General features: G+C 59.1%; 1 protein-coding gene across 3 annotated transcripts; it reads left to right on the top strand.

Moving 5' to 3' along the window:
• Nucleotides 1–80: 80 nt before the first annotated feature.
• On the top strand, nt 81–11,630 carry LOC117036648 (laminin subunit beta-2). Of its 3 annotated transcripts, none has more exons than XM_033131708.1 (33): nt 81–143; nt 264–349; nt 468–640; nt 720–855; nt 936–1,009; nt 1,405–1,593; nt 1,686–1,749; nt 1,983–2,185; nt 2,275–2,395; nt 2,729–2,917; nt 3,113–3,292; nt 3,415–3,527; nt 3,773–3,852; nt 3,942–4,074; nt 4,272–4,430; nt 4,508–4,635; nt 6,334–6,466; nt 6,649–6,841; nt 6,921–7,064; nt 7,275–7,506; nt 7,588–7,751; nt 7,833–8,057; nt 8,145–8,362; nt 8,473–8,569; nt 8,657–9,029; nt 9,123–9,307; nt 9,381–9,622; nt 9,702–10,050; nt 10,381–10,588; nt 10,665–10,806; nt 10,890–11,066; nt 11,158–11,317; nt 11,397–11,630. In XM_033131708.1, exons 2-33 carry the CDS (start codon nt 265–267, stop codon nt 11,531–11,533), a joined length of 5,406 nt encoding a protein of 1,801 aa, XP_032987599.1. In that variant the 5' UTR covers nt 81–143; nt 264; the 3' UTR covers nt 11,534–11,630. The 3 variants fall into 3 exon arrangements, with proteins under 3 accessions (XP_032987599.1, XP_032987600.1, XP_032987601.1); XM_033131709.1 differs by lacking the exon at nt 81–143 and adding an exon at nt 159–176; XM_033131710.1 differs by lacking the exons at nt 81–143; nt 264–349; nt 468–640; ... (2 more) ...; nt 1,405–1,593; nt 1,686–1,749 and having other exon boundaries at nt 1,984–2,076.
• The last annotated feature ends 54 nt before the right edge of the window (nt 11,631–11,684 follow it).

Below are 11,684 nucleotides of genomic sequence, written 5' to 3' on the forward strand. Positions count from 1 at the left end.
GAGGGGGAGGAGGAGCGCTACATGATGTTGCACTCCTGCCGGTGATCCGCTCCACGCTTTCCTTCCTGCCATGCTTCCCAACTTTGCTCAAAGTCGCCAGACTACCAGCAAGTGGAGGGACCGCCTGACCGACACTGGACTAAGTGGGGACGCAACCAAGGACCCATACGGGCAGGGTCATCACGGGACCTCAAGTGAGGGGGTGGGTGGGCACGGGCCCCAGACCTCTCATCCTTCCTCTTCCCGATTCCCTTCCTCTTTAGGATGGAGTGGGCCACAGGGGAACAAGGGAGGGACCCGCGGGGAGAGCCTGGGCCCTGGGAGCTTCGAGTGGGCCTGCTGCTGAGCGGTGAGAGGGCCTGGTGAAGGTCTGGGGGTTTGGGGATGTGATGGTGGGTCCTGGGGTAGCCGGCTACTGGGGCTACGGGGTGGGAGCACAGCAGAACCGGCGGATCCACTGTTCCCAGTGCTGGCCACCGCACTGGCCCAGGCTCAGGCCCCTGATGTGCCGGGCTGTTCTCGGGGAAGCTGCTACCCTGCCACGGGTGACCTGCTGGTGGGCCGCGCTGACAAACTGACTGCCTCTTCCACCTGTGGCTTGCATAGCCCCCAGCCCTACTGCATCGTTAGTCACCTGCAGGTGCGTCGGGGGTGGGTGGGGGAGTCACTGTGGGGCTGGTACTGGCTGAGGCCCTGACCCTGACCCTGACCCAACCCAGGATGAGAAGAAGTGCTTCCTGTGTGATTCGCGGCACCCCTTCTCTGCTAGAGACAACCCAAACAGCCATCGCATCCAGAATGTAGTTACCAGCTTTGCACCACAGCGTCGGTCAGCCTGGTGGCAGTCAGAGAATGGTGAGGTCATGGGTGGGCATGGGGTGAGCAGGGCTGCCCACCAGTAGCCTCAAGTCCCTGACCTCCAACTCCTGCCTCAGGTGTCCCTGTGGTCACCATCCAGCTGGACTTGGAGGCCGAGTTCCATTTCACACACCTCATTATGACCTTCAAGGTGCCGGCATGTCTGGGAGCCTGCTTGAGTCCCCCTGCTTGGCTCCCCACTTCCCCTGAACAGAGTCCCAGCTCTTTAGCCCAGTCCTCCTGAGCTCATGTGCTGTGCCTGGGAGGTTCCTTCATCTCCCATACCTTCTATTGCCTTTTGCCTCCAGACCTTTTCACATGCTGCCCCAATCCCAGGCTGGGTGAGGCGCTGCCTCCTTGGATCCCATGACCCCTGAGCCTCCCCACTAGAGGTGGCTACTCTCCCTGATCACTGCTTGGCTTCCCCTGGTCAACCCCATCTGTCTGTGAGCTGCTTGAGGGCAGATCCTAGCTGGGCAGGGCTCTTGATGGGCTTTGGCTAGGCTTGGGTCCTGGTGCTACTGATCAGCCATGCTCCCCACCCAGACGTTTCGTCCTGCCGCCATGCTGGTGGAGCGCTCAGCAGACTTTGGACGCACCTGGCATGTGTACCGATATTTCTCCTATGACTGTGGGGCTGACTTCCCAGGAGTCCCACTGGCCCCCCCACGGCAGTGGGACGACGTAGTCTGTGAGTCCCGTTACTCAGAGATCGAGCCATCCACTGAAGGCGAGGTGAGGGCTGGGATCTGGGCTTGGTACAGGAAAGGGGGATTGAGGGGCCTGAGGCAGGGTCTGGTATCTCTAATGATTCCATCCTCCTCCAGGTCATCTATCGTGTGCTGGACCCTGCCATCCCTATCCCAGACCCCTATAGCCCACGGATCCAGAGTGAGTGTTCCACCCTTTATGCTGGCATAGTCCCAGTGTCCGGCTGGTGACTATTTGGGGCCTTAGTAGCTATTTTGGGTGCTTCCTACGGCAGATGCCAAGTCCAATTTAGCTTATATAGCAGTAGACAGGAGGTCTCCCAAGGTGACCTTGGCAGCTGCAGACCCTGGGTGGGTATGGGGCAGCAAGAGCCTGCCTGGCCAGCTGACCCCCAACACTTTCCCCCCACTTAGACCTACTGAAGATCACCAATCTACGGGTGAACTTGACACGGCTACACACACTGGGAGACAACCTGCTTGACCCACGGCTGGAGATCCGTGAGAAGTACTATTATGCCCTCTACGAGTTGGTTGTGCGTGGCAACTGCTTCTGCTACGGACACGCCTCACAGTGTGCACCCGCCCCAGGGGCACCAGCCCATGTTGAGGGCATGGTGAGGGGCTTCAGCTGGCTGGAGTAGGGCTGGGGTCAGGGGCAGGCATGGCTGGACAGAGCTGACCACATGCTTGGCGACCCTCCTAGGTTCATGGGGCATGCATGTGCAAACACAACACTCGTGGCCTCAACTGTGAGCAGTGTCGGGATTTCTATCATGATCTGCCCTGGCACCCAGCCGAGGATGGCCACAGTCATGCCTGCAGGAGTAAGTGAGATCCTGGCCCCCGTAGCCCCAGAACTCTGTGGCTTGGTTGTGCCCTGGGTAGACCCTAGAGCTGGCTGGTCAAGCCTCTGACATCCAGGCTGTGTCTGAAAGGTATCCAGGCCTTGATGCCCCTGGGTTCCCTCAATGCTCCTCCACAGTCTGCTCTGGGGAGGAGCCCAGTGTGGTGCTGAAGCCTCAAAGTCCTGAGCCTCCACCCCAAATCCTGGCCTATGGCAGGGACCTAAGGTGGCAGTGAGGCCCTCTATGCCACTTACCTTTGGGACACGGTCCCTCAAGAGGCCTTTTGCTCTGCCCTTCCCTCCCCTCCCCAAGAGTGCGAGTGCCATGGGCACACCCACAGTTGTCACTTCGACATGGCCGTATACCTGGCATCTGGCAACGTGAGTGGAGGTATGTGTGATGGATGTCAGCACAACACAGCTGGGCGCCACTGTGAGGTCTGCCGACCCTTCTTCTACCGCGACCCAACCAAGGACCTGCGGGACCCAGCCGTGTGCCGTGGTGAGGCTGGGATTGGGCGTTGGCTGAACCTGGGGTAGGAGCCGGGGAGCCAGGCTACTGTCCAGGTTGTAGAGACTTGGGGTAGGGGGCCTAGGGTGGAGCCACACCGGGAATCTGGGGGAGGGTAGGACTTGGGAGATGACTGGTTCTGGACTAGTTGAGATATGGTGACCTTCTACCTCTTCCTGCCCTCAGCCTGTGATTGTGACCCTATGGGTTCCCAAGATGGTGGTCGATGTGATCCCCATGACGATCCTGCACTGGGGCTGGTTTCAGGCCAATGTCGCTGCAAAGAACACGTGGTGGGCTCTCGCTGCCAGCTATGCCGTGATGGCTACTTTGGGCTCAGTGCCAGTGATCCTGTAGGCTGCCAGCGTATGTACTTCCTGCCCTAACTCCTGTGCTGACCTTAACCCTTGACTTCTTCCTCTTGACCCCACTGAACACAAGCACTGCCACAGCTCCCCAAAGTGCTGATGGGTCTCTTTTCCCTCCAGGATGTCAGTGTGATGCACGGGGCACAGTGCCTGGGGGCACCCCTTGTGACCCCAACAGTGGAACCTGTTTCTGCAAGCGTCTAGTGACTGGACGAGGTTGCAACCGCTGCCTGGTGCGACTGGAGGAGGCTGGGGATATGGGGTCCAGCACTTATCCTCAGAGCACAGGGCAAAGTGGTAGTGTCCATGCCCCACGGGGTGGGTGCTGAGAGCTTCAGGTTTAGTCCTGGCTGGGAGGCCTCAAGTCTGGGAGCCAGTTTTCACCAAGGGGTGGTGGAAGCTAAGAGAAAATCATTGGATTCCCTGCTGGGTGGCGAGGGATTCTGTTTCTGGCTCCCAGCAACCTCTTCTCCCACAGCCTGGCCACTGGGGCCTGAGCCATGACCTGCTCGGCTGCCGTCCTTGTGACTGTGATGTGGGTGGTGCCTTGGATCCCCAGTGAGTGCTATAGAAGGGGCTCTGCGAGGGGTGGGAAATGTTACTGGGCCGGATAGGGGGTCCTTCTTGAGTAACTGTGTGCTCCCCAGATGTGACGAGGCCACAGGACAGTGCCGCTGCCGTCAGCACATGGTGGGGCGACGCTGTGAGCAGGTGCAGCCTGGCTACTTCCGGCCCTTCCTTGACCACCTAATGTGGGAGGCTGAGGACACCCGAGGTCAGGTAGGGGGGCAGTGTTAGAAGGCAGGTCTTGGGGGCAACTATGGCTGGAGAGGCGGGGTTATGGGTGGTGCCTTGTGTGGGGAGGGTGTATGGCTTTGGGCAGGGCCTCAGCTGGAGAGCTGGGGTTTGGGGATAGGCTATGGCAGAAGCGGTGGTGCCTTGCCCGAACCCCCTCCCACAGCCACATCTCCTCCCAGGTACTCGATGTGGTGGAACGCCTGGCCAACCCCGGCGGAACTCCATCCTGGACAGGCCGGGGCTTCGTTAGGCTGCGGGAAGGCCAGGCACTGGAATTCCTGGTGGCCTCTGTACCCAGAGCCATGGACTATGACGTGCTGCTGCGCTTGGAGCCCCAGGTCAGACTCTGTGACACCTAACGCGGAGCTGAGCCTCTGGGTGTGGGAGCATCTCCTCCATCATCCCTTTCCCCCAGGTCCCTGAGCAATGGGCAGAGATAGAACTGAGCGTGCAGCGCCCAGGGCCTGTGTCTGCCCGCAGCGTGTGTGGGCAGGTGTTACCCAAGGACGACCACATCCCAGGGACTCTGCAACCAGACACCAGGTAGGGGCACTAATGGCAGCACCTACAATGGTGGAAGGTTGTGGGTCAGCCCTAAGCTCCTTGAAGGGTACTTGGAAGACCCTGCCTCTCATTTTTCTGTCCCTTCCTTTAAGTGCCTCCTCCTAAGTACTGTTTGCCAGGTGCTGTGGGGCATGACACTGGTCAGAGGGAGAAAGTAGACAGAACAAGACTTGCTCTTTCTACGTTCCAGTGGCTAAGCAGGAACTAATGGGAAACCATCCAGCATCACTGTAGGGAGTGCCCCTGGAAGGGAGGGAGGGCATCAGAACACTCTGAGCAAAGATGGGACTGGTCTGATTACTGTGTTATTACATTGTGCAGAGTATTTGTTTCATGTATCTTTTTTCATCACTTTACTTGTTTTTAAACTTTTTATCATGTAACTATTCAAACATACACAGAGGCAGAGAGAATAGCATAATCAACCGGCTGTACGCATTATAGACATTTTGCCAACTGTGACTTGTGTTTAACAGCGATCCCTCTAGTTGCTGAGTGGAGAATAGACTTAAAGGGGTCAAGGTGAAAGCCGGAAGATCTGCTGGAAGCTACTCAGTTAGCTAAGTGACAGTGGTTTGGACAGAGGTGTAGCAGTAGCGAGGCAAGAAAAGGAAGGTTCCAGAGGGTTCTAGTGGCAGAGCCAATGGCTTAGACATATAGGAAAGGGAGAGAAAGTAGAAAGGTGATTCTAGGGTTTTGGGTTTTGGCATCTGGGTGGGGATGGGGCTCTTAAGTGAGATGGAGACATAGGAGGAACAGTTCTGAGATGCTCAGACATGGGGGAGAAGGCCAGCAGGAGATTGGATTTCTGTGTCTGGAATTACGGGGAGGGCTCAAGTTGGAAATACAAATTTGGGACTTGTCACTAAAGAGGTGGGTCTAGATGAAACAACCAGAGAAAGGAGGGAAGACCAGAACCAACCACCTAGTGTTAGAGGCCAGTAGAGAAGGAGGAGCTGGGGTAGGGGGGAAATCGGGAGTGTGGACAGGATCCCAGAGAACAGAAGAGTGTCTCAGGAAGGAAGGTGCACTGATCTCATTGGGTGCTGCTGAACACTGGCGCAGATAAGGATAGAGAAGTGGCTGCTGGGTTTGGCTACACAGAGGTCATTAGTGACCTTGGCACAGGCTGTCTCCACGGTGTGGTGGGGCAAAAGCTCCACTGGAGTGAGGGGGGTTGAGAGGGGAGGCAGTGACTACAAATTTTAGGAATTTGTTGGGCAGGACAGCAACAAGGCAGCAGCTAGGGGGAAACTGAAGGGATTGAGGGAAGAGTTTTATCAGGGGTACAAAAGAACCCCGGTGGTTTTGCAGGCTGATGGGAATGACGTGGGGTGGGGGGTAATGCAGTCTTGGCGAAGAGGAGCAGAGGTTGGAAATTGGAGATCGAGGTCAGAGGAAGTATGAAGAGGCTGAGGAAAAATTGGCAAGTGTTTGTGCCAGGGAAGCTCTGTGGGTGGCAAGGTTGTGTGGAGTGTTTTCAGTGTGACTGGTCAGCACAGGTGTGTGATTCCAGTGAGGCAGGTTTGCGGGAATCTTCTGCACAGATTCTGTCAGGCTGTCCAGCTGTCTTTGGCCTGGCCATGGTTTGGTTGCTATGTGTGGGTTGAGGGAGGTCCAGGGTGATGGGTACAGGGACCCCCGGTGATCCTCATGCTTGTCCTCGCCTCCTCCCAGGTACATGGTGCTTCCCAGACCTGTCTGTCTCGAGCCTGGTGTCTCCTACAAGCTGCATCTGAAGCTGTTGAGAACAGGGGGAAGTGCCCAGCCTGAGGCCTCTTACCCTGGACCCAGCCTGCTCATTGACTCGGTGAACAGTCCCTTCTTCCCACACCAACCAAGATGGCAGGGCCTGTGGGATGGAACCTATAGTGGCTGAATAGGAGGAGTGTGTGACAGAAGCGGCAGGCCGGTGGTGGTGCTGAGCTAAGTGTTCCGGCAGTGCCCATATGACCCCGAGTCTGAACCTCACTTCCTTGCTCATCTCTTCAGCTGGTGCTGCTGCCCCGTGTCCTGGTGATGGAGATGTTTAGTGGGGGTGACGCTGCCGCCTTGGAGCGCCGTGCCACCTTTGAACGCTACCGCTGCCACGAGGAGGGTCTGGTGCCCAGCAAGACCCTCCCCTCTGAGACCTGTGCCCCCCTCCTCATCAGCCTGTCCTCCCTGCTCTACAACGGTGCCTTGCGTGAGTGTCTGTGATGTGGGCTGGTGGGGCAGAGGTGTGGGGGTCCAGCCTAACTTGGCCCTGTCCCCACTCCCCACAGCCTGTCAGTGTGACCCCCAGGGCTCACTGAGTTCTGAGTGCAACCCCCATGGCGGTCAGTGCCTGTGCAAACCTGCCGTGGTTGGGCGCCGCTGTGACCTTTGTGCTCCTGGCTACTATGGCTTTGGCCCCACAGGCTGTCAAGGTACTTGCCTGCCCCTTCTTTCCCTCCGGCCCACGACCCTTCTGCCTCCTCTTTCTGGCTCTCCTTCTTCCTTCCTCTAACTGCATTGGACCCCATCCTCTCAGCCCTGGGTTACTTGAAGTTCTCTGCCATTCCGTGACCTTCCCACCCTGACCCCACCCAGGTTCCCCTCAAACCCCCTCCCTGGCTCAGCCTCTGCCTTGCCCCTAGCCTGCCAGTGCAGCCCTGAGGGGGCGCTCAGCGGCCTATGTGAAGGGACCAGTGGGCAGTGCCCCTGCCGACCTGGTGCCTTTGGACTTCGCTGTGACCGCTGCCAACGTGGCCAGTGGGGATTCCCTAGCTGCCGGCCATGTGTTTGCAATGGGCATGCAGATGAATGTGACACCCACACAGGCGCTTGCCTGGGCTGCCGTGACCACACAGGGGGTGAGCACTGTGACAGGTGAGCCAGCAGCAGCCATGAGTGGGTTGGTGGGAGGGCAGGCTGCTCAGGGATGACACCTCTTCCCGCCTCTCCATGCAGGTGCATTGCTGGCTTCCATGGGGACCCACGGCTGCCATATGGGGGCCAGTGCCGGCCCTGCCCGTGCCCTGAAGGCCCCGGGAGCCGGCGGCACTTTGCTACATCTTGCCATCGGGATGGGTACTCCCAGCAGATGGTGTGCCACTGCAGGGCAGGCTACACGGGTGAGTGAGTAAGGTACAGGCATGGGAGCAGGGTGGGGCAGCTGGGCTGAGCACTCACGCCTTCCCCCTGACTGTGGGCAGGGCTGCGATGTGAAGCTTGTGCCCCTGGGCACTTTGGGGACCCATCAAGGCCAGGCGGCCAGTGCCAACCATGTGAGTGCAGTGGGAACATTGACCCCATGGACCCTGATGCCTGTGATCCCCACACGGGGCAATGCCTGCGCTGCTTACACCACACAGAGGGGCCACACTGTGCCCACTGCAAGCCTGGCTTCCATGGGCAGGCTGCCCGACAGAGCTGTCACCGTGAGTGTGGAAGGGGAAAGGATGGCTGGGGTGGGGCTCCGCTGCTCGGTCTCCCCTTCATTAATGTGCTCATCTTGGCTGGCACAGGCTGTACCTGCAACTTGCTGGGCACAGATCCCCAGCAGTGCCCATCCACTGACCGGTGCAATTGTGACCCAAGCAGTGGGCAGTGCCCATGCCTCCCCAATGTCCAGGGCCCTACCTGTGATCGCTGTGCCCCCAACTTCTGGAATCTTACCAGTGGCCTTGGCTGCCAGCCCTGTGCCTGCCACCCAAGTCGAGCCAGAGGACCCACCTGCAATGAGGTATGGGTCCCTCCCATGAATCCCTGGGTAGATGGGGCCAGCATCTGCCTCAAGTCTCAAGGGCTCAGCCTTTGATTGAGGCTCTGACCTCTGCCCTATTCCCACTCTAGTTTACAGGGCAGTGCCACTGCCATGCTGGCTTCGGTGGGCGAACCTGTTCTGAGTGCCAGGAGCTCCACTGGGGAGACCCTGGGTTGCAGTGCCGTGGTGAGGAAGCCAGCGGGCCCAGGGTGGATGGAGGACTTTCCAGGATGCCCCACTGGTGCCCTAACTCCGGTCTGCTCTTTCCTGCAGCCTGTGATTGTGACCCTCGTGGAATAGACACACCTCAGTGTCACCGCTCCACAGGCCACTGCAGCTGCCGCCCGGGCGTATCTGGCGTACGCTGTGACCAGTGTGCCCGTGGCTTCTCGGGTGTCTTTCCTGCCTGCCACCCCTGCCATGCATGCTTCGGGGACTGGGACCGCGTGGTGCAGGACTTGGCTGCCCGTACACGGCGCCTGGAGCAGAGGGTGCAGGAGCTGCAGCAAACGGGTGTGCTGGGTGCCTTTGAGAGCAGCTTCCGGCACATACAGGAGAAGCTGGGCACTGTGCAGGGGATTGTGCGTGCCCGCAACGCCTCAGCTGTTTCCACTGCACAGCTCCTGGAGTCCACAGAGGAGCTGCGGTGCGGATGGGCCTGAGATACGTGATGGGATGGGGTTGAGGCCCAAAACCAGGGCTGAAGCCTCTACAAACACCTCCCTCCCCACTGGCGCAGGCGTCAAATCGGGGAGGCTACTGAGCACCTGACCCGGCTGGAGGCAGAGTTGACAGATGTGCAGGATGAGAACTTCAATGCCAACCATGCACTAAGCAGTCTGGAGCGAGACGGGCTGGCACTTAATCTCACACTGCGGCAGCTTGACCAGCATCTGGACCTCCTGAAGCATTCCAACTTCCTGGGTGAGTTGTTGGTCAACTAGGCAGGTGGGCCAGGGCTGATCTTCAGCTGACTGCCTGCCTCTGCCCAACTCAGGTGCCTATGATAGCATCCGCCATGCCCACAGCCTGTCTGCAGAGGCAGAACGTTGTGCCAACGCATCGGTCCTGACAGTGCCCAGCCTTGTGAGCAACTCAGCAGGCACCCGGCACCGGACTGAGGTGCTGATGGGTGCCCAGAGGGAGGACTTCAATCGCAAGCACCTGGCCAACCAGCGGGCACTGGAGGAGCTCTCTGCCCGTTCCCAGAGCCTCAGCCTGACAGGCATAAATGAACTGGTGAGGCAGAAGCGTGGGGTGGGACACGTGTGTGTGGCCATTCCTTCCACAAGGCCCTGACTTATTCTGTGCTTGGCAGGTGTGTGGGGCCCCAGGGGATGCACCCTGTGCTGCGAGCCCTTGTGGGGGTGCCGGCTGTCGGGATGAGGATGGGCACCCTCGCTGTGGGGGCCTCAGCTGCAATGGGGCAGTAGCCATGGCGGACCTGGCACTGGGTCGGGCCCGGCACACACAGGCAGAGCTGCAACGGGCACTGGCAGAAGGTGGTGGCATCCTCAGCCAGGTGGCAGAGACCCGTCGGCAGGCAGGCGAGGCACAGCAGCGGGCCCAGGCAGCCCTGGACAAGGCTAACGCTACCCGGGGACAGGTGGAGCAGGCCAACCAGGAACTGCGGGAACTTATCCAGAGTGTGAAGGACTTCCTGAGCCGTGAGCCTCCCGTGTGGCACAGGCCACGTGGTTGTTTCCCCTGTGTCTGTGTTCATACGTTGTGTCCCTGGGTTCATGCTTGGTCAGGGCTTGCACTGGACCTGTGTTTATGACTCCATGTCTGGCCCCTAAGTCCTTGCCCATATGTGGTCCTCAAGTCCGTGACCCTGAGTCTCTGCTCCACATATTGTCCCTCTCCTTGTGGTTACATCGTTATGCCTATTAGCAAACCCATATCACATGTGCAGTCCCTGAGTCCATACCCCAAGATTGTGTCCCCACTCCTGTGCTGGAGAATGTGTCCCTGAGCCCTTGCCTGTGTCCCCATAGAGGAGGGGGCTGATCCTGATAGCATTGAGATGGTGGCCACACGGGTGCTAGAGCTCTCCATCCCAGCATCACCTGAGCAGATCCAGCACCTGGCTAGCGCCATTGCAGAGCGGGTCCGGAGCCTGGCAGATGTGGACACAATCCTGGCGCGAACTATGGGAGATGTGCGTCGGGCGGAGCAGCTCCTGCAGGATGCACAGAGGGCACGGTCTGACCCCAACCCTGGCCCCGTCCTTGGCACTTGATCCTGATATTTGCAGGCTCTGATTCCTTCTCTTCCCCAGGAGCCGTGCTGAGAGTGAGAAACAGAAGGCAGAGACAGTACAGGCGGCACTGGAGGAGGCCCAGCGGGCACAGGGTGCTGCTCAGGGTGCTATCCAGGGGGCAGTGGTTGACACACAAGACACAGAGCGGACCCTGAAGCAGGTGTGGTCTGTATGGGACATCAGTGGGGCAAGGTTATGGGCATGCCTCATAGACCTGTTTAACCCTGGGCTCACCCATGGCAGGTGCAGGAGAGGATGACAGGTGCAGAGCAGGCACTGAGCTCTGCAGGTGAACGGGCTCGGCAACTGGATGGTCTCCTGGAGGCTCTGAAATTGAAACGAGCAGGGAATAGTCTCGCAGCCTCTAGTGCTGAAGAAACAGCAGGCAATGCCCAGGGTCGTGCCAGGGAGGCCGAGCAGGTAGGTTGAGGCAGAGCCAGCTAGAAGGGGTGAGGGTAGAGGCTAAGTCCCCACTGGGCTACCACAGTGATCCTGCCGTCTACATCCCCAGCTGCTGCAGGGCCCACTAGGCGACCAATACCAGACAGTGAAGGCCCTGGTTGAACGCAAGGCCGAGGGTGTGCTGGCTGCGCAGGTGCGGGCAGAGCAACTGAGGGATGAGGCTCGGAGCTTGTTGCAGGCTGCTCAGGAGAAGCTGCAGAGGCTGCAAGGTGAGGATAAGGGTGGGTGGGCACCAGAGATGTGAGACTGTGGGAATAAGATCCTTCAACTGAGACCTGCCCCCTCTAGAGCTGGAGGGCACCTATGAGGAGAACGAGCGAGCGCTGGAGGGTAAAGCGGCCCAGCTGGATGGGCTGGAGGCCAGAATGCGCAGCGTGCTTCAAGCCATCAACTTGCAAGTCCAGATCTACAACACCTGCCAGTGACCCCTGCCCCAGCCCCGCCCCGCCCCGCATGAGTTACTGCCTGTGCATGGAATAGTGCCCAACCTGGCAAGGCCCCCAATAAACCGTTGTGAACCCCTCCTGTGTTGTCTGGACTCTGATTTGGGGAGGGTGGGGTCTCTGGGCGGAACCT

Source organism: Rhinolophus ferrumequinum, chromosome 17 (assembly GCF_004115265.2).
Source record: "Rhinolophus ferrumequinum isolate MPI-CBG mRhiFer1 chromosome 17, mRhiFer1_v1.p, whole genome shotgun sequence".
NCBI lineage: Eukaryota > Metazoa > Chordata > Mammalia > Chiroptera > Rhinolophidae > Rhinolophus > Rhinolophus ferrumequinum.

What these genes read in the sequence shown, in the direction of transcription:
- LOC117036648 (XM_033131708.1), top strand. Translation starts at nt 265, where the DNA reads ATGGAGTGGGCCACAGGGGAACAAGGGAGGGACCCGCGGGGAGAGCCT. An exon ending in TGATCCTGTAGGCTGCCAGC is followed by an intron (nt 3,293 to 3,414) that starts GTATGTACTTCC and finishes TTTTCCCTCCAG; the next exon opens with GATGTCAGTGTGATGCACGG. An exon ending in GAAGCTGCAGAGGCTGCAAG is followed by an intron (nt 11,318 to 11,396) that starts GTGAGGATAAGG and finishes TGCCCCCTCTAG; the next exon opens with AGCTGGAGGGCACCTATGAG.